Here is a 19043-nt window from a genome sequence, read left to right on the forward strand (position 1 = left end):
GTTTTTGCTCGGGTCTCAAGCGGCTTAATTAATGAAATTAATTTAATTTTAATTAATTTTTCATTTTGACATTTCCAAATATAAATAACCGTTAAAACACGCTGACCCGGGCTGCAAAATAAACACAGAGTATATTTAACCTATATTTGTTGAACACTTTCAGTTGCACACAGATGATTGCGTCTTTATTATTTTTGTATTCTTTTTAATTTTCACAGTTTGTTGCACAAAAGCAATAACGCTGAAAAAGTCTGAAAAATGATAAGTCAATTTCAAGAAGCATGAATGGAGACGTGAATAAGATTTAATACAAAAACAAAATCCATCTTGGTGGTATTATATTATTTGTGTAGCAGAAACACTCAGTATAAGTACTTTACAGCTGCATCACAGGTACTTGTACACAGCTTTTTCCGGCAGCGTCTGAACCTCTAACTTGACGGGACATTTGTACAGGTGCGACAGCAGAGTCTCCGAGTAGCCAATCAGGAAGTAAAACTTCTGCGGCAGTAACTTCTGCAGCATGAGGGCGCACACGACGATCACGTTTCCGCGTCTTTTGATCACGATCTCGTTGGCCAGGCAGTTGTGGAAGGTCCCGAACATGAAGCGTCTGATGAAAATGTCCTCGATGGTCCGCTCAGCTGCGCCGTCCTCGCCTTTCAGGTTACCTGGCGGAGACGGGGAGGAGAGTTTTTGAGACGCGCAGCTCGGAAATGTAGCTATCTTACCTTTAAAGTCTGCTAAACTGTTTTTTTGGAGCATATTTTGAGTGAAAATGTGTCGAATTTAACCGGATTGAGTTATCTCTACTGACCAGTTTCAGCGTGTTATACTAAAAAAATCCACTAGATGTCACCGTGTCTTTAAACAATCTGCATTTTCAGTTCCTACAGGAATTTATGCTGCCTTCACGTGCTCCTCCGAAATATCGTATTTCTAAGTTACGAGCACACGAACGGCCCTCCAAAACCGTCATTTGGAGCGGCGAAATTGTGAAATTTCGACACACGACTTCCCGTGGAAGCATGAAAACTGTCAAAAATTTGCTGTAAAAAAATCTATATTTTATTATTTTGATTTGTTTTTTGTAGCTGCACATTTTCGTATCTGCATCTATCTGCTGCAGCAAGCAATCAAACTTTTAACTATAAACATGGCGGGCGAGTACGCTAACGTTGATAAAAATGTTATTTTATATCACGAGTTGGTCGAGCGCGGTCGTGCTCACCGGTGTGCTGCGACAGCCATCCTTTGCGGTGTGCGATCTGATGAGGCGGGAGTGCTTCCTCGTAGGTCAAAGGTCGGTCTCCTTTTCCAACTCGCGCACGAGCTGCTCGGTTCTGAAAAACAAAAGTTGAATTTTTTGGTTGAGATCATTAATTTGTTTCACTCGTGTTAAACTCAAGCTAAAAAAAGTTTAAAAAAAAAAAGAAAGTTCCCTTTAATTAGGAGTCAACCGATATTTTGTTTTTTTCAGTCGATACTGATAAAGATTGTCAGTAATTAATGAGACCAATATGCATTTTCAATAAAAATTAAAATTGCTAATTTGAAATATGACAAACTTCTACACAAAACTTTAAATTAAAAAAATATTAAATTAAAAATAGCTCCCTGAGGTTTTTATAATTAAAAAGTTCCTCTGATTCTGACACTTTATTTGCACTTTTTTGTTTAATTAATTTCATCTGAGATCATTAAAACAAAACGCAGATACAGATAATCGGCAAAAAGCCAAATATTGGCCTATAATCTGTCGATATTGGTGTCATTAATCTAACTTTAAACACTTAGAAGAAAAAACAACTCAGGAAAACAGGGTCTAGGTGTAAAAATACAGAAGTTAGTATTTAAAAAGTTTTGGCAGAGCGGACTTCAGATGTTGGAAACATGAATAACTGTGGAGGTCGGAGGTTACCTTGCAGCACGCTGCAGTGACGTGCAGCGCTCTGCTTCCTGAGGAGCTGCACAAAGAGCCGGACCGAACTAAAGCGCTCTGCAGAGGAAACAGAATAAACACCTTCAGATTAACACAACTCGCTCAGGTTATTTTTGACGTGGTAACGAGATGTCAGTCAGCACATACCCCTACCATAAAAATAATAAAAAAATAAAATAAAGTTTTGGTCCACATCCTCAGGAGGGGCAGGGGAGGGTGTGTTAAAATGACAATTTACATTGTAAAGCCTAAAATATAGCATATGACTATATATTATATAGAATACTTAAGAGGGAAAATTTAAAATAAGAAAGTAATGAGAAAAAATAAGAAAAAAATGTATAAAAATAAAATTATGAGAGTGTTTTAAGTAAAAAAATTTGTGCTAAAATAATTAAAAAAAAACACTAAAATACTTTTGTGTTTGTAACAAAACCACAGAGTAATAAGTTGTAAACGTATAAAACAATTAAATAAATAACAATAAAACAGAATTAACAAAATAAAATGAAATGTTATTAAAAAAAACAAAAGTAAAATAAACAAATGAAATAAAATAAAATATAATAAGGTAAAACAAAGCAAATATATCGTGTATTCGTCGTCTGTTTTGGTTTTTTATTTTATTTTTATGTATCTTTTTTAGGACGTTTTTAAGTGTTTTGTTGCGTCTGTTGCCTCCGCAGAAGGACGCAGTTTAGCCTCCAGCCTGCTTCTCCAAACGTTAATGTGCTGACCGACATCTACACTAAATAAAACTACAGAAACGTTTCTCAAACATCAAATGTTTAAATTTATGTTATTTTACTCACCAGCAGCCTCGCGCTGCTCAAGGACGCCGCCATGTTTCTCTGGACGGAAAAAAGAGCCGACGACGCTTTATTACAGCGCGTTTAAATTCCGGTATAAAGTTTATATGTTTGGTATTTTAATATTTGATTCAAACTGACACGCTCACAGCGTTATGACTCGTGTCAAAACGGTTTAATTAATATTAATACGGTAATTTATGATTGTGCAGTGGAACTGTTTATCCGACTGTCAGGCGTCTGTTTCCACCGGACGATTGCTGACATGTACCAACCGGAAAAAGAAAAAGTAAATTTAGGAAAAAAATACTACTACTACTAACACTACTACTACTGCTAATAATAATAATAATAATATTATTAATAATAATAGTAACAAACATTATTATTATTATTATTATTATTATTATTATTATTATTATTATTATTATTATTATTATTACTATTATTATTATTATTATTATTTAGAATAGCAGTAGTAGTAGTAATATCTTTTTTCGACTACGTTTATAGTGGAAATCAATAAAGTTTGAAGAAAAAATAAAGTTCAGAGAAAGGCTAACTTTCAATTTTGATATATAACTTTTTAAAATTATGATATTTCTAATTAGTGATGTTGAAGCATACATAATAAAATATTTTATTTTAGTTAGTTTTTACGTTTTTTTATTTTATTTCATTCATTTTCATTTTTGTGTTTGTATCATTTTATTTTTTATTTCATTTCTTTTTTATTTTGTTTTGTTTCATATCATATCATTTAACGTCATTTGTATTTTATTTTTATTGTATTCCTTATCATTTTATTGCATTTAATTTTTAAAACATTTTGTCCTGTTTTATTGTATTGTATTGTATTTTATTTTGTTAAATTGCATTTCTTTTTTTATTTTATTTTATTTTATTTTATTGCATTGCATTGCATTGCATTTCTTTTTTAAATGTTGTTCTGTTTTATGTTATTTTATTCTATTTTGTTTAATTGCATTACTTTTTCTCTCTTTTTTTTTTTTTTTAATTTGTTGTTCAGTTTTATTTCATTTTATTTTCCGTGTCTGCACAGTTGGTGCTTTTATTTTGAAGAGCAGTGACCGGACGTGTCGTCATTGCCGCGGCAGCAGCGGTAAAGAAACGGTATCCAGCTCGTTTTTTAACGCGTATTTCTCGTTAACGGCTCTTCGTTTCGGCCTCTGAGTTGTACTTTCGGACACGTTGACGGTTGAACTCGGTGGTTGAACCGGTAAAAGCCGCCATGGCGTCGCCGCTGCAGATGACGGAGATGTACGACAACGCTCTGCTCGGGATCCTGCAGCACGTAGGAAACATCCAGGACTTTCTACAGGTCTATTTCGGGTTTCTGTACCGAAAAACCGACTTTTACCGGCTGCTGTCCGGCCCCGACGACAGGATGGGCTTCCCTCCCGGTGTGGCGGAGAAGATGGTGTTCAAGGTGACGTTTGTAACGAGGACAAAAGACAAACGAGGACCAACTTCTGAAGTTATTTAGACCTTTAAGACGGGGACACCAGACCGGCTTCACGTGGGGGGGCAAACTGGGACATTTAGGGTGCAGGACGTTTCTAGGATTTTAGGACATTTCTAGGATTTAGAGTCATTTTAGGACGTTTCAGGTATGTTAGGACATTTTCAGGATATTTGGACATTTCTAGGATTTAGGATGTTCTTAGGATTTTAGGACATATCTAGGGTGTAGGACGTTTCTAGGATTATGGGACATTTCTGGGATTTAAAGTAATTTCAGGAATTTTAGGACGTTTCAAGTATGTTAGGACATTTTCAGGATATTTGGACATTTCTAGGATTTAGGATGGCCTTAGGACTTTAGGGTGGTTTTAGGATTTTAGGACATATCTAGAGTGTAGGACGTTTCTAGGATTATGGGACATTTCAGGGATTTAAAGTCGTTTCAGGAATTTTAGGAGGTTTCAAGTATGTTAAGACATTTTTAGGATATTTGGACATTTCTAGGATTTAGGATTTTAGGAAGGTCTTATGATTTTAGGACATATCTAGGATGTAGGACGTTTTAAGGATTTTAGCACATTTCTAGGATTTAAAATCATTGCAGGAATTTTAGGACATTTCAAGTATGTTAGGACATTTTCAGGATATTTGGACATTGCTAGGATTTCTGAACATTTCTTGGATTTAAGGACTCTCAGATTTTAGGATGTTTCGAGGATTTTAGGATGTTTCTAGGACATTTTAAGGACTCTAGGATGTTTCTGTGATTGTAGGACATTTTTAGTATTTTAGGACATTACTAAGATTTTGGACAACTCTCTGATTAAGGACATTATTAGGATTTTGGGACTTTTCTTGGATTTAAGGACTCAGGTTTTGGGATGTTTTGAGGATTTTAGGGCGTTTCTAAGGTTTTAGGACATTTTTCGGATTTAGGACATTCCTTGGGTTTTTGGACATTTCTATAATTTTGGGGCGTGTGTCAAAGTTAAGCGTGTTCTCAGATTTGAGAACGCTTTCATGCTTTAAGAATGTTTCTTGTATTTTTGATCCGTGTGTTTTCGTCCGTCTGCAGACGTTTAAGCTGTTTGAGAAGCTGGCGGAGCACGACAGAGAGCGGCAGCAGAGCGCGCTGCAGAGGAGGGAGGAGAGCCAGGCTGCTCCTCCTGCAGTTCAGGAGCTGGAGGTGGCTGCAGAGGAGGAGCAGGAGCAGCAGAGCACAGAGGAGGCGCAGACGGAGAGCTCTCCCTCAGAGGCCGGAGCAGTTTCAGCTCCTTCATCCTCAGAGGCGACCGTCGGCGCTCCGCGGGGCGGCTGCAGTCCGTCAGAGCAGACAGAGCAGGAGGAGGACGCAGCCGCAGCCGCAGCCGCAGCCGCAGACAGAGCTGCAGCTGCAGACACAGCCGCAGCCGCCACGACCTCCGCAGGACAGTGAGTGACCGCCAGAGTTTCTAACCTTCAGTAATCCCTGTTTAGTTGCGTTTTTGGTGAATCCGTGTGTTGAATCTGGTCTGAACGTTTTTCTGTTTTTTTGTCGTGTGGTATAAAATCGTTTTAGTTCCTGTGTTTGTGTCTCTGTTGTCTCAGGAGTCAGGAGACGTTTCAGTCGGACTCCGACAGTTACAACGGAGCCGTGAGGGAAAACTACAGCTGGTCTCAGGACTACACCGACGTGGAGGTCCGCGTGTTTGTGCCCAAGACCGTCGTTAAAGGCCGACAGGTAAACGCAGACTAAAACCGATGTTTTTAGTCTGGTTTTTATGTTACAGTCACTATTTTCTTTTCTTTTCTTTTCTTTTATTTTCTTTTCTTTTATTTTATTTTCTTTTATTTTATTTTATTTTATTTTATTTTATTTTTCTATTCTTGTTTTGCTTTATTTTGTTTTATTTCATTTCATTCTTGTTTTATTTCATTTTATTTTATATCATTTCATTTTATTTCATTTCATTTGTATTTTTTTGTTTTGCTTTGGGGTTTTTTATATATCATTTTTATTTTATTTTATTTAGTGTAGTTTAGTTTTGTTTTTGCCTTGAGTTTTTTGATATATCATTTTTATTTTATTTTATTTTGTTTTGTTTTGTCTGTTTTTTAAGCACATTTTAATCAGATGTCTTGTTATTGTTTTGGAAGCAGAGGAGCAGGTGTGATTAATAATTTATTTATTTATTTTCAAGGCCAATTTTTGCTTATTTCATATGTCGTTTTTGTTTGTCGTCTCTTCAGTCAAACGGTAAAGCACTTTAAAATGCGTTTGATTTGTTTGGAAGGTGCTGTGTAAATAAAATTTGACTGATTGATTGATTGATTGCCTGATTGATTGACTGCGGTGCGTCTCATACCTGTCGCGTCCCGCCGGCTGTCCTCAGGTCCGCGTCAGTCTGCAGGCCAGCAGCATGCAGGTGTGTGTGAGAGACGGAGCCGAAGAGAAAACGCTGATGGAGGGAGAATTCACGCACAAGATCAACACGGAGAACTCGCTGTGGAGTCTGGAGCCGGGACGCTGCGTGGTCGTGAGTTAACGCAGTAACGATGACGTCATTTTCACCATATTTGACATACGGAGAAAATACGTTATTTCAGCGAGGCGACAATCAGTGTTTCTGCTGATCATCATCGAATTCCCACGATGAAGGATTAGGACCATATTAACAAAAAACAAAGTTATATTTCCAGAACAAAGTCATAATATTATGAGTATAAAGTCGTAATATTATGGGGAAAAAGTTGTAATATTTTGAGAAACAGAGTAGTAATACTATGAGAATAAACTTGTAATATTACGAGAATAAAGTCACAATTTTGAGAATAAAGTCGTAATATTATGAGAAAAAAGACTTAATAATTTGAGGGAAAAAAGTAGGAAAATTCTGAGAATAAACTTGAAATATTATGAGAAAAAGAGTAGTAATACTATGAGAATAAACTTGTGAGGATTAAGTTGTATTATTCTGCGAATAAATAAATATATGAGAAAAATGACTTAATATTTTGAGAGAAAAAAGTAGTAATATTATGAGAATAAACTTGTAATATTACAAAAATGAAGTTATAATTTTACGAGGAAAAAAGTTGTAATTTTACAAGAACAAAGTCGTATTTTTGCGCGAGAGGTTATATTTTATTATGGAAATAAACATTTTATAAACCGTAAAACAGGCGAGAGCACAGGCAACCGGGGACAACGGCTATAATAAAAATTCAGACTTTTTTTTGAAAAATTATGGCTTTATTTTGTAAAATTCTGACTTTATTTTGTAAAATAATTACAATTAAACAATAAATTATTTTCTCGTAATATTCCTTCTTGAAGTCTTAAAAAAATCTTTTATTTTTCTCCAGGCTGTGGTATTAAAAAACTAAATAAATAAAATGAAATAAAATCTTCTTAGCACATAGTATATTGAAATTTTTGTGTTTTTTTTCATCTGAAAACACAGTGTCATCATGACTGACACCTGGCATTTAAAGGGTTAAAATTCTGAAAATGAACGAATGTTTGATATTTCTGATGAGTGCCGATGTTGGCCCGCAGCTGTCGCTCAGTAAGACGTCGGAGGTTTGGTGGAACGCCGTGCTGAAGGGAGAAAAGGAGATCGACATTAACCAAATAAACCGCGAGCGCTCCATGGCGACGGTTGACGACGAGGAGCACGCCGTTCTGGACCGACTCTCCTTCGACTACCATCAGAAGCTGCAGGGAAAACCTCAGAGCCACGAAATGGTGAGACGGACTCGACACAAACATCAGCAGTGTGACAAAGTAACTAAATACTTTTACTCAAGAGCTTAAGAGGCACTGTGAAGTACTTGTACTTTACCTGAGTATTTCCATTTTCTTGCTACTTTATACTTTTACTTAACTACATAACTGACTCATTAGAAAATGATGATGATGATGATTATTGTTAACATTATAATCATATATATTTAAAATTAGGTTACAGAACAAAATGTGTATATATATATATTTACTTATTTATTTTCTTTTTTTGGTGATTTTCTTTTCTCTTTTTTCTTTTACTTTTCTTTTTTTTTGCCTATTTTCAGGTAATTTTCTTGTATTTTTAAACAAATTTTTTTGCTAAGTTTGGAGCCATGTCTTGTTAACTTTCCCATTGCCTTTTTTCCCATAGTATTATTATTATTATTATTATTATTATTATTAGTAGTAGTAGTAGTAGTAGTAGTATAATCATATATCTATTTAAAATTTTATTTTATTATATATTTATATTATGCATTATTATATATGATATTATAATATTATATATTATATATATTCATCACTTTTTGCATGATTTTTTTTGCCATTTTCAGGTAATTTTCTTGTAGTTTGGAGCCATGTCATGTTAACTTTCCCATTTCCTTTTCCCATATTATTATTATTATTATTAGTAGTAGTAGTAGTAGTAGTAATAGTAGTAGTAGTATTATTAGTATTAGTATAACCATATATATATTTAAAATTTTAATTTATTATATATTTATAATCTACATTATTATATACAATATAATAGTATTATATATTATACATATTCATCACTTTTTGCATGATTTTTTTTTTTTTTTTTACTTTTGTTTTTTTGCTTATTTACTGAGGAATGAGACTCCGAAAATCAACCCAGCATGATCTACAAGAGAGGCGACGTACCGCTCTGATGGATTTATCCGACCCAGAAAAACTGGAATGGTGACACTGAATATTATGATGCTGAAGGGGTTAAAATCGCTGATAAAAATGATAGTTTTTACGCTCATCACTTGCTCGGGTGTTCAGTGACGGGAAGCTGAGTCGCCTGTAGATGGCACTGTGGGGTTTTAACATTGTCAGATTTAACCGTCTCTCTCCGTGTGTCTCTGTCCGCAGAAGGTGCACGAAATGCTGAGGAAGGGCTGGGACGCCGAGGGCTCGCCGTTCAAAGGGCAGCAGTTTGACCCCTCCTTGTTTGACATCCCGCCGAGCGCCGTGCAGTTCTGAGGCGCCGCCGAAAACGGCCAAATATGAACTGAACGCCGTTCATTCGCAGAGCCGGAGGAGGTAAAGTGGACGTTCGCCTGCCGCTCTGTTGTTCTGGACGTTAACCGTAAGAGCAGAAGTGAAGCTGCGTTTGTGAGCGATAAAACAGACGAGGACGCGTCATTATGTCAAACTTTGATTCTGATGTTTTGGCAGAATGAAATCTGATAAATGTGTGTTGTTAACGGATTTGCTCTTTATTTAATAACTCTGCGGTGCCTATACGAGTGATGCTGTCATTATTTTTCACTTTAATTCTCAGTAGCACGGTTTGCATCCGAAATTTAAACAATTTACACCAAGATTAGAGTAAACCAAGAAGGGAGGGAACTTTTTTGGGCAACATCTTTGAGTTCAGGGTGTCTGCAGCTCCTTAAAAAGTGTTAAATTTAAGTTTATGAATTAATATCAGGCCACAAAAGTCATTAAATTGTCTTGAATTTGATTTTTTTGCAGCCTTAACTGCCACAAAACATGTTGCAGTATTTGATTTAATCATCTTTTATTCTAATTTTGTCAAATTTAGTCAAGCTCTAATGCATGAAAGTCCAAATTTCTTACAAATAAACCCCCCCAAAAAAACATAATTTAAAAAAAATCTTTAAAAAAATCTAATTGAAAAACAAATATACTATAGTAAAAATAAGTAATAATAATAATTATTATTATTATTATCATTATTAGAATTAAAGAAATAATATTTTATTATGATTATTTAATTCATTATTCAATGTATTTAATTAAATAATAATCATTATTATTATTAAATAAACTAATACTAATATTATAGAACTAAAAACCTAATACCTAACTTGTACTTGCACTGATCTGTTGACTAAATGCGGATTAACTTTGCTCTTAATAACCATATTTCTGCATTAAACGTCTCTGCACGAGACTGCACATATGAACATTCATCTGCAATTCTTCAAACGTGATTTGTCCAAAAAAATGAAACATCTTAAACATCTTAAAATGGGTTAAAAATGACTGAAAGAGTCTTAAATTGAGTTGTCTGCAGACACCCGGCATCTCTTTTGATACGTTTATGCCTCAAACGGTGTAAAATGTGATGGAAATATTTCTTAGTAGATATTTCTTATTTTAGTTTCGTGTATGAATGTGAGTCTCTCGGATGTTTTCAGCTCTTCTCCGGAAGCTTCAGTGTTTCTGTTGCGTTTTGTTTTTACACCTGAGCCAAATGCAAAAAGTTATTTAGTGATAAATCACCGTTGTGCTGTTTCCTCTGTTTTTTAAGCATAAATGATTTATGCTGATGAAAGCAGGCGGATGTAAACGGCGTCTTTGTCGCGGGTGAATCTGTCACTTTCAGCCTGAAGACTTTGGCAAAGATGAATCTTTTTCATCTCTTCATCTGTCTCAAAGTGTTTTTTCTTTGTTTTTTTTCCGGTTCCTCCGCAGTCACATACGGTCCTGACGTCTTTTCTGATTTATTTGTCATCTGTCTTAATAACGACAGACGGACGATGTTCAAACACGGGAACGGACTGTTAGCAGCATCGTGATGTCGGGATCTGCTGCTGTTTAAAACTTCAGCTGCTTCACAACCAAACAAAAAAAACACTTTTGCTGAAATGTTGAATCTTTTGCAGCTTTTCTAGACTTTCCAGATGTTATCAGGCTGAACCGAGCAAATCCTGATAGTTGTGACGCTCCAAAAATAAAAGCATCCACAGATTTACTGATATCTCTTTCACTGCTGAGAGCTGGAAAAGGCATGGGATTTAGAAAATGCAGTTTAAAAGCCAAGAAAAGTTTTGGAAAAAAGTCATGGAAATCAGTGACACAGACCTGTATAATAACACATAATGTGTTCAAAGGCCGTCGGAAACTGGAAAATCAAACGATAAATGGTGTAATTTTGGTGATTTTTGGAGAAAATATGCCTTCACCAAATAACCAAAAAAAAGCCAAAATGTTTTCTTTAAAAATCACCAAAACAATTTAAAGGAAAAAAATTATCAAAATGTTTTCCTTAAACATCACCCCCCAAAACAGCCACATTTTTCTTTGAAAATTGCCAAGAAGAAAAAAATGAAATAAATGGAAAAAATATTAATAAGTAAAATGGACAAAAACAATAAAGAAGTTTTCTTTAAATTCGGCAGAGAAAAAAAAAATTAAAAAGTGAAAACCTGTGTTTTTCACTCCTGCCGTGCATGCTGGTTAGTTTATTTTTGACATGTAGAATAAAGTGATTTTGATTAAATAAAAAAGCCCAGATTTGGTTGTTTTTTTCTGACAGAAGCCTTTAATGCACATGATTTGTTCGACGACCATCTGAAATTTAAATGTTATTTAAGAATAACAAGCATGTAAATTGTACATAGAATATAGCAATTTAAAGATTTACGCCCCTCCAATAATCCAAAAAATAAATAATAATAAAATAAAAAATGAAGTCCCTTAAAAAATATACTATGAATTACATACTATGATAATAATAATAATAATAATAATAATAATAATAATAATAATAATGGGGAAAAGGCAATGGAAAAATTAACAAGACAACAAGAAATTTAGTTTAAAAATACAAAAAATAATAGTAATAAAATACACACACAAAAAAGAAAAAATGCTTAAAAAATCATTTGACATGTTTTCCCCTTTTTCACCACCTTTCTCCCCTCTCATAAATAACAAACGGTCCCTAAAAACAGCTGACTTCAGTCCCCACATATGCTGGTTTTGGATAACTGAGCTCGTCTTGTGGCTGCAGCTCTGCTTTTTATCTCTCTGCTGCTTTCATGGACTCTGATCACTCGCTTCATTAATTCATAAATCAGTTCGCCGTTACTGTGGAAACGAACAACATCAGCCAGACAAAAAGGAAAATGCGTCTTCCTGTCATCACTCCGAAAACTCAGAAAAAAAGAGACAATTATCTGCTGCAACCAATTGTGCAGAGCTTCATACACGTTCATCAATAAATGAATCTATAGTCTTCATCGTCCCACTCGGCTCATGGACAGAATGAGCTGATGATGATGATGATGAAGGGATGAGAGGAAGACGGAGAGACGGAGAGTGCAGGTTGACTCAGAGCAGTTTATAAACGAGAGACTCGTGTCTCCTCAGCCGCAGGCGAGAGGAGACATTTTAACTGACGCCGTTAGATTATTTAAAAAAAACATCTTTGACACACGCATACATTTATTTCATCAGACTTTCTGACAGAAATTAAACAATTAGATTTATTTCCCAAATTCTGAGATAAATCTGCATCCATGATAGGTGCTTTCTATTGGAAATTTAAACCTTTGTGACTTTAAAAAGTAATAACTTTGACTTTAGAGGCTCAAAAAAACTTCCATCAGACTCTTCTAAAGTCATTTTCCAACTTTTTTAGCTTTAATCTGTCATTTTTGATCCACTTAATCATGTTGTTACAAACATCGCTGAACTAAAAATAAGGGAAAAAGCTATATTTATAAATTTCGTAATTACATATTTTAAATTATGCTACAAATGAGCAAAATGATGACTTTGTAACAACAGAAAAAAACTTTTCTAAAGTCATTTTTCCAACTTTTTCGCTGTAATGTGTGCTGTTTCCACTCTATCGTGTCCTTACAAACATGCCTAAATTAACTGCAGAAATGTAGGAAATTATTTTTAAAAAGATAGTAAAATATATGTATTCATAAATATCAGCATTACATATTTAAAAGTATGTTACTAAATTAGTAAAATTATGACTTTGTAGGCACAAAAAACTCCTAAGACTCTTCTAAAGTAGTTTTTCCAACTTTTTTTAGCTGTAATCTTTGCTTTAAAAACCTAGTAAAAACTATATTTATGAATATTATAATTACATATTTTAGATTATGTTACCAAACTATTAAGATTTTTTAAAGCACTTTTCCTCTTTTTTTCTTGTTTTTTTTTCAGGTAATTTTCTTTAACAAAAAACTTTATTTCTCCTCCTCCAATTTTCAAGTATTTTTCTTTTTTTCAAACTTTCTTTAATTTTTTTTCGGTAATTTTTTTTTAAAAAAAAACTTTCCTTTTCCTCTAATTTTAGGTAATTTTTGGGTAATTTCTTCTTAGTTTTTTCTCGGTGAGCCAAGCAGCTCCCTCACAGTTTTAATTATGCCCAGAGTTTGAGGGTTGAGGGGCCCATTTCATTTTTTTCTTACCCTGGGCCCCCTGACAGGTTAATCCGGCCCTGTTTAGATAAAAATATGATGTTTTTTGTGCCTTTTAAGGTGCAAAACAGTTTTGTGTAATCACTAAAATGTGCTGAGAAGAAAAAATATTCTTTGTGGCTTTGAAAATGTATAAATAGCTTGAGAGGCAGCTCCAATACAGTGCAGTGATTTGATGATCGGCTGCAGGCTTTTCTCTTCATTATGTGATTGATAATAATGTGTAATCAAATGCTGCGCTCCCCCGCACTCTTCAATCAGCCTCTCGTTTCACTTTTTTTTCTTACTTTCCTTTTTTGTAATGACTAGATTAGATTTCTAAATGTACTACAAAAAGTCTTAATATTATAAGATTAAACTTGTAAATTTACAAGAAAAAAGTTACAATATTACGAGATCAAACTCATAAATTTACAAGAAAAGAAGCTGTAATATTACAAGACGTTTTTCTTAAAAAGAAGATGTAAAATTAACCGATTAGTCACCAGTAATGAGAGTTTACCTTTCAAAAGTAAAATTAACCGAAAATGACATCCTTCATACCAATACAAAAAAAAAAAAAGCAACACCACCAAAAATTGTTATTTTAGATCTCTCGCTACATTTCTCAAATTATTTTTTTAGGGAGTTGGGGGGCTCAACATCAATTTTTTGCCCTGGACCTGCTATCAGGTTAATCCGGCCCTGTTGAGATAATAAATATAATGTTTTTTGCGTATTTTTTATTTGTTAAAAAGGACATTAAGGTGCAAAAAAGTCTTGTGTAAATGCACCGAGAAGAAAAGCATAAAATCTTTGCTGTTTTGAAAGTGTATAAATAGCCTGAGAGGCAGCTCCAGTACAGTGCAGTGATTTGATGATCGGCTGCAGGCTTTTCTCTTCATCATATGATTGATGATAATGTGTAATCAAACGCTGCGCTCCCCCGCACTCTTCAATTTTCACTTTTTCTTTATTTCTTTCCTCTTTTTTCCCACACAGAGAGAAAACGTCACGTGCTGAGCTCACATTACCACTTTGTGTGGTATTTAAAGAGTCCGACCGAGCCGGGACCGTGCATGTGCATGTGTGTGCGTGCATTTGCGTGCGTGAGTGTGTGTGTGTGCACCGGGCTGCAGCTGAACCACTCAGCCGTCCGGGGGTTTGAGGTGGGCGGAGACTGAGAGCCCGAGGTCCTCCCGTCCGCAGCGACGCACCGAGCATTTCGGACTCCGCACCCGTCCGAGGAGGGGACCGACATCATGGCAACGACCACTTGCACACGTTTCACAGATGAATACCAGCTGTACGAGGAGCTTGGCAAGTAAGCCGCTGTTTTTTAACGCTTATTTCCCGCATGCAGCCCTGACCCTGCGTGTCCCTAATAAAAAAATTTAAAAAAGCGGAGCGGATGGAGCTCTCAGCTGCACATCTGCGGTGATCGATGCAGCTCCATCCGTCCAAAACAAAACGCACGCTGCTCCCAAACTGCATCCCTGCAGATATCTCTAAAGGCTTTTTTGTGTGTGTACGGGTTTTTGCATGAAGATGGGGCTGCATGGAGCACTTCTGGGAACACCCCCCCCCCCCTTCCTCCTCCTCCTCCTCCTCCTCCTCCTCCTCCTCTCTGCCCAAAGGCTAATTAGGGACAAACAGGCCTAATATGAGGGGGAAAGCTGATGTGTCGGCATTAAGCTTCCTCATCATCCCCATCAGCTGGCTTTAATCACACTCATTTAGCAGAAAGTCAGAGAGCAACGCAGCAGCTGCTGATAATCTAATGAGGTGTGTCCCCCCTGATATAAAAAAAAAAGATTTATTGTGTGGCCCCTGATAGCGCGCAGACACTTGGAGAGGGGACTGGAGCGGCTCTGGGTGCCACAGTGATGCAAAGTGGACTCGGTGTCTCTGTCAGGCTGTGCGTGGGCTGAGAGGATCTCTCTGCCTCACAGGAACATTTATTCCACAGTTGAGCGCTGAGGATGGTTTCAGCTCTCATGTTTGCTGCTCCGAGGTCTTTTGTGATGGCTGGGATCTCCAGGCTGCTGTGTGTGTGTGTGTGTGTGTGTGTGTGTGTGTGTGTGTGTGTGTGTGTGTGTGTGTGTGTGTGTGTGTGTGTGTGTGGGATGTGATAAGTTAAAGACAATAGAGATGTTTGAGTAGCAGCAGCTGCCCTCACTGATAACACAGCCTCATTGCTGTTTTTGCTGGTGCTGTCACTTTTTTTTTTTGGTTTGTGATGGGTGGGTGTGTGTTTGTGTGTGTTTGTGTGTGTTTGTGTGTGTGTGATGCAGATGTAAAAGCAGGAGGGTGTTGAGTGAGTCAAGTGTTTGGAGTCGAGGGGGTGGGCTTCAGTTAAAGTTGAGACTGGCAGAACAGTGATGCCAAATGCACGCTGCAAAAATCTGAGATTAACGTCATGATATTGCAAGAATAAAGTCGCAATTTAAAGAAAAAAAAGTAGTAAATTTACCAGAAAAAAATGGAATTATTATAAGATCATACATGGAAAAAAATGGAAATATTGCAAGATTAAACTTGGAAATTTATGGGGAAAAATATGCAGTATTGCATGATTAAAATCACTTTAAATTAATCATACAAAGAGTATACTCAGTTTAGCAAAGTTCACTTTTTTATCATAAATATTTCAGTTTTAAATGTATATAATAATAAATATATATTTAATTAGTTATTATAAATGTAAAACTCAAAGACTGACAATACAAAAAAAAAAAAAACATACTAATATTGAGTAATATTGATGTAACCCTTAGGGCCCACTTTTATACATACTGACATCGCTTTGCACACAAAATGCACTTTTCAAACTTAAAAAATATTATATATTGACATTTTTCTACTTTCATTGAGTTAATTTTTAAACCAACATCAGTCCTGATCATAAATATGAAATATTAAGTATGTTTCAGAATTTTAACCCTTTAAATGTCAGGTTTTTGTCATGATGCCACTATGTTTTAACATGGGGAAAAAAACCCAATCAATTAATTATTTTCACTATTCTCCATGCTTGACTGTGACAGGTCGCCTGGTGGAAATAGCATGTATTTCCTCCATATGCCAAATATGGTCAAAATGACCTCATCAGGTGGAAAATAGTCAAAATGACAAATTCAGAGTCAAAAGCCCAGAACGACACCCAGAAATAATACAAGTCCTGTTTTTCTGCTCTGATGGCTGTGGGATCAAAAATGTCAGTTTGAATGGGTTTCAATGGAGCATTTTTGGACCTGAACAGTCTGAATGTAACTATTTAGTTTCCACAGTGTATTTTAGACTTATTGTAGGAGCTGAGCTGCAAATTCACTGATTACACTCAAATACACAATCTGGACTACATTTAGGACATATGCATGAACACACACACAATTATCAAAAAAATGAGGAATGAAAAGGTCGTAAAAGGCACCAAACAGTCCTTAAGGTTTAAAAATCGTATCCACTTTTGAGCTTTTTCTTGAGCTTTCGACCAAAAGTCACGGCTAAGTTTTTCTGGAAATTATGAGATGTGTTATAAAACTCCAGAAATGTTTTTTTTTTCCACATTTTTGCTTTTGGCTAAACAGCTACCTGGATGTTTAGTCATTAAGCAATAAAACGGAAAGAATAAAAGATGAGATTCGAGGTTTGTTTCGCTCTGATCCACATCCTCCCGACTCCCACCTGCCCTGCAGGTAACCTGTCATGTCGAGGCTCTGCCGCCTTTTCTGGCACACGGCGGGAGTGTCAGCGAGTGTCATGCTTACTCACCCGCTCTCCTCATAATGTGTGCATGTTGGAGAGCTGGTGAGAGGCAGGGGCTCCGAGGGGAGTGTGAGTGTGTTTCATTGCGTAACAATAACCGAGGTGAGATAAAATTAGCTCTGAGAAATGACAGAGGTGGTTATTTCTGTTTGTCTCCGCCGGGCTTGATGAGCAAATGTGGCCCTAAAAAAACTACACACACACACGCACACACACACTTACAGTACTGCTTCTCTAAACGCTCATTTTATGAAACTCACATTGACGAGATTGTTTTAAATCGTGGAGAAAAGAAGAATTTAGACTGACTGTGACTGCAGGGGGCGCTGCTGCAAACTTTACCTACTCTGAAGTGTTTTTAATTATTTAATTATGGGTGAATTCACAAACTGCAATAAGGCCCCTTTCTACATCAATAAGCCTTCAAGTTTCTGCATTTTAGGATATTTTTTATTTTTTTGTTTTTTTTAGGAATTTTGGGTAGATTTGTAGGACAGTTCTGGGATTTTAGAACATTTTTTCTTGAATTTTATAATATTTTTAGGATTTTAGTACATTTTCTAGGATTTTAGAACATTTCTAGGATTTTAGAACTTTTTTCTTGAATTTTAGAACATTTGTAGTATTTTAGGAATGTTTTTCTTGAATTTTAGAATATTTTTAGGATTTTAGTACATTTTTATTGAATTTTAGAATATTTTTAGGATTTTAGAAAATTTGTGGAATTTTAGGACATTTTTCTCAAATGTTAGAACATTTTTAAGATTTTAGTACATTTCTAGGATTTTGGGAAGTTTCTCAGATTTGTAGGACATTTCTCAAATTTTAGAATATTTTTAGGATTTTAGTACATTTCTGGGATTTTAGGATCCCAAATGTCTGATCAATTTAAGACATTTCTCAGATTTTTAAAACATTTCAAGGATTTTAGTCCATTTCTAGAATTTTTGGATATTTTTAAGATTTTAGAACATTTCTAGGATTTCGGGACATTTCTATAATTTCAAGGATATTCCTAGGGTTTTAAGACATTTCTAGGATTTTAGACAGTTTGTTAGATTTTAAGACTTTTTAAGATTACAGACTTCAGGATATTTCTACTATTTACACTACCAAAGTACAGCGTGACGATGCCTAACCATGAATCTTTTTTCCAAAACCTAACCCGTATCACCTTATTTTCCGAAACCTAAACGTACCAGATAATTCATTAGATATAATACGAACCTTTGAATGAGGATTTGTTGAATTCATTTGTTTCTGAAATTAAATATTTTGCATAATTACTTTTTTTTTGCTGCTTGAAGTATGTTTTCACAGTACTTTTGTACTTTTGCTCACAGATTTTGCATGCAGGTTTTTTCCCTGTAACAGAGTATTTGTACATGTTGGTACTTTTCCAAGCTGAGCGTGGAGTACATCAGGGATGCAGAGCAGGGTGGTCTGAAAGCAGAGAGCCGTGCAGGACGACCACGAGGTCGCTCTGATAGCCGAGACGCCCCTTTGATGCTGACGAAGCTTATATGGCAGCTGACCCGTCTCCTCTTCCTGTCCCCTGTCTTTGTCTCCCAGGGGGGCCTTTTCAGTGGTGCGCCGCTGTGTCAAACTCTGCACAGGCCAAGAGTACGCCGCCAAAATCATCAACACCAAAAAGCTCTCGGCCAGAGGTGAGCGAGAACGCCGTCAGCAGACACCCCGTGACAGCGGGGACACTCAACTGGCTTTGATCGGGGGACACTTTTGGAAAATGACAGGAGACAGCGGCCCGCTTCAGGGATTTTAGGACATTTCTAGGAGTTTGGGACGTTTCTACTATTTGGGAATGTTTTTTGGGATTGTAGTATGTTTCTAGGATTTGGGGAATG

General features: G+C 35.9%; 3 protein-coding genes across 10 annotated transcripts in view; 2 read left to right on the forward strand and 1 right to left on the reverse strand.

Moving 5' to 3' along the window:
* Positions 1–170: 170 nt before the first annotated feature.
* On the reverse strand, positions 171–2961 carry mrps24 (mitochondrial ribosomal protein S24). Its single transcript, XM_042481095.2, has 4 exons — positions 2755–2961; positions 1922–1999; positions 1232–1343; positions 171–671 (listed from the first exon to the last, which is right to left on the reverse strand). The coding sequence occupies exons 1-4, from the start codon at positions 2785–2787 to the stop codon at positions 388–390; spliced, it is 507 nt and encodes a 168-aa protein (XP_042337029.1). The 5' UTR covers positions 2788–2961; the 3' UTR covers positions 171–387.
* An 872-nt stretch (positions 2962–3833) lies between these two features.
* Positions 3834–10957, forward strand: nudcd3 (NudC domain containing 3). Of its 2 annotated transcripts, none has more exons than XM_088071233.1 (6): positions 3834–4201; positions 5312–5667; positions 5827–5956; positions 6609–6752; positions 7775–7963; positions 9110–10957. In XM_088071233.1, the coding sequence occupies exons 1-6, from the start codon at positions 4004–4006 to the stop codon at positions 9218–9220; spliced, it is 1128 nt and encodes a 375-aa protein (XP_087927359.1). In that variant the 5' UTR covers positions 3834–4003; the 3' UTR covers positions 9221–10957. The 2 variants fall into 2 exon arrangements, with proteins under 2 accessions (XP_087927359.1, XP_087927358.1); XM_088071232.1 differs by having other exon boundaries at positions 3835–4201; positions 5824–5956.
* A 3451-nt stretch (positions 10958–14408) lies between these two features.
* The window catches only part of camk2b2 (calcium/calmodulin-dependent protein kinase (CaM kinase) II beta 2), a 59153-nt gene continuing 54518 nt past the window's right edge, over positions 14409–19043 (forward strand). For 2 of the 7 annotated variants that reach the window (XM_088070681.1, XM_088070677.1), the window contains exons 1-2: positions 14415–14734; positions 18751–18845. In XM_088070681.1, coding sequence (XP_087926807.1) covers positions 14673–14734; positions 18751–18845 — 157 coding nt within the window. In that variant the 5' untranslated portion in view covers positions 14415–14672. Of the gene's footprint in view, positions 14735–18750; positions 18846–19043 lie in introns of all 7 variants that reach the window. The other 5 variants (XM_088070676.1, XM_088070679.1, XM_088070675.1 and 2 more) reach the window with 5 other exon arrangements.

This window comes from Plectropomus leopardus, chromosome 20 (genome assembly GCF_026936395.1).
Source record: "Plectropomus leopardus strain MGB_pleo_1.0 chromosome 20, ASM2693639v1, whole genome shotgun sequence".
In the NCBI taxonomy this organism is placed as follows: domain Eukaryota; kingdom Metazoa; phylum Chordata; class Actinopteri; order Perciformes; family Serranidae; genus Plectropomus; species Plectropomus leopardus.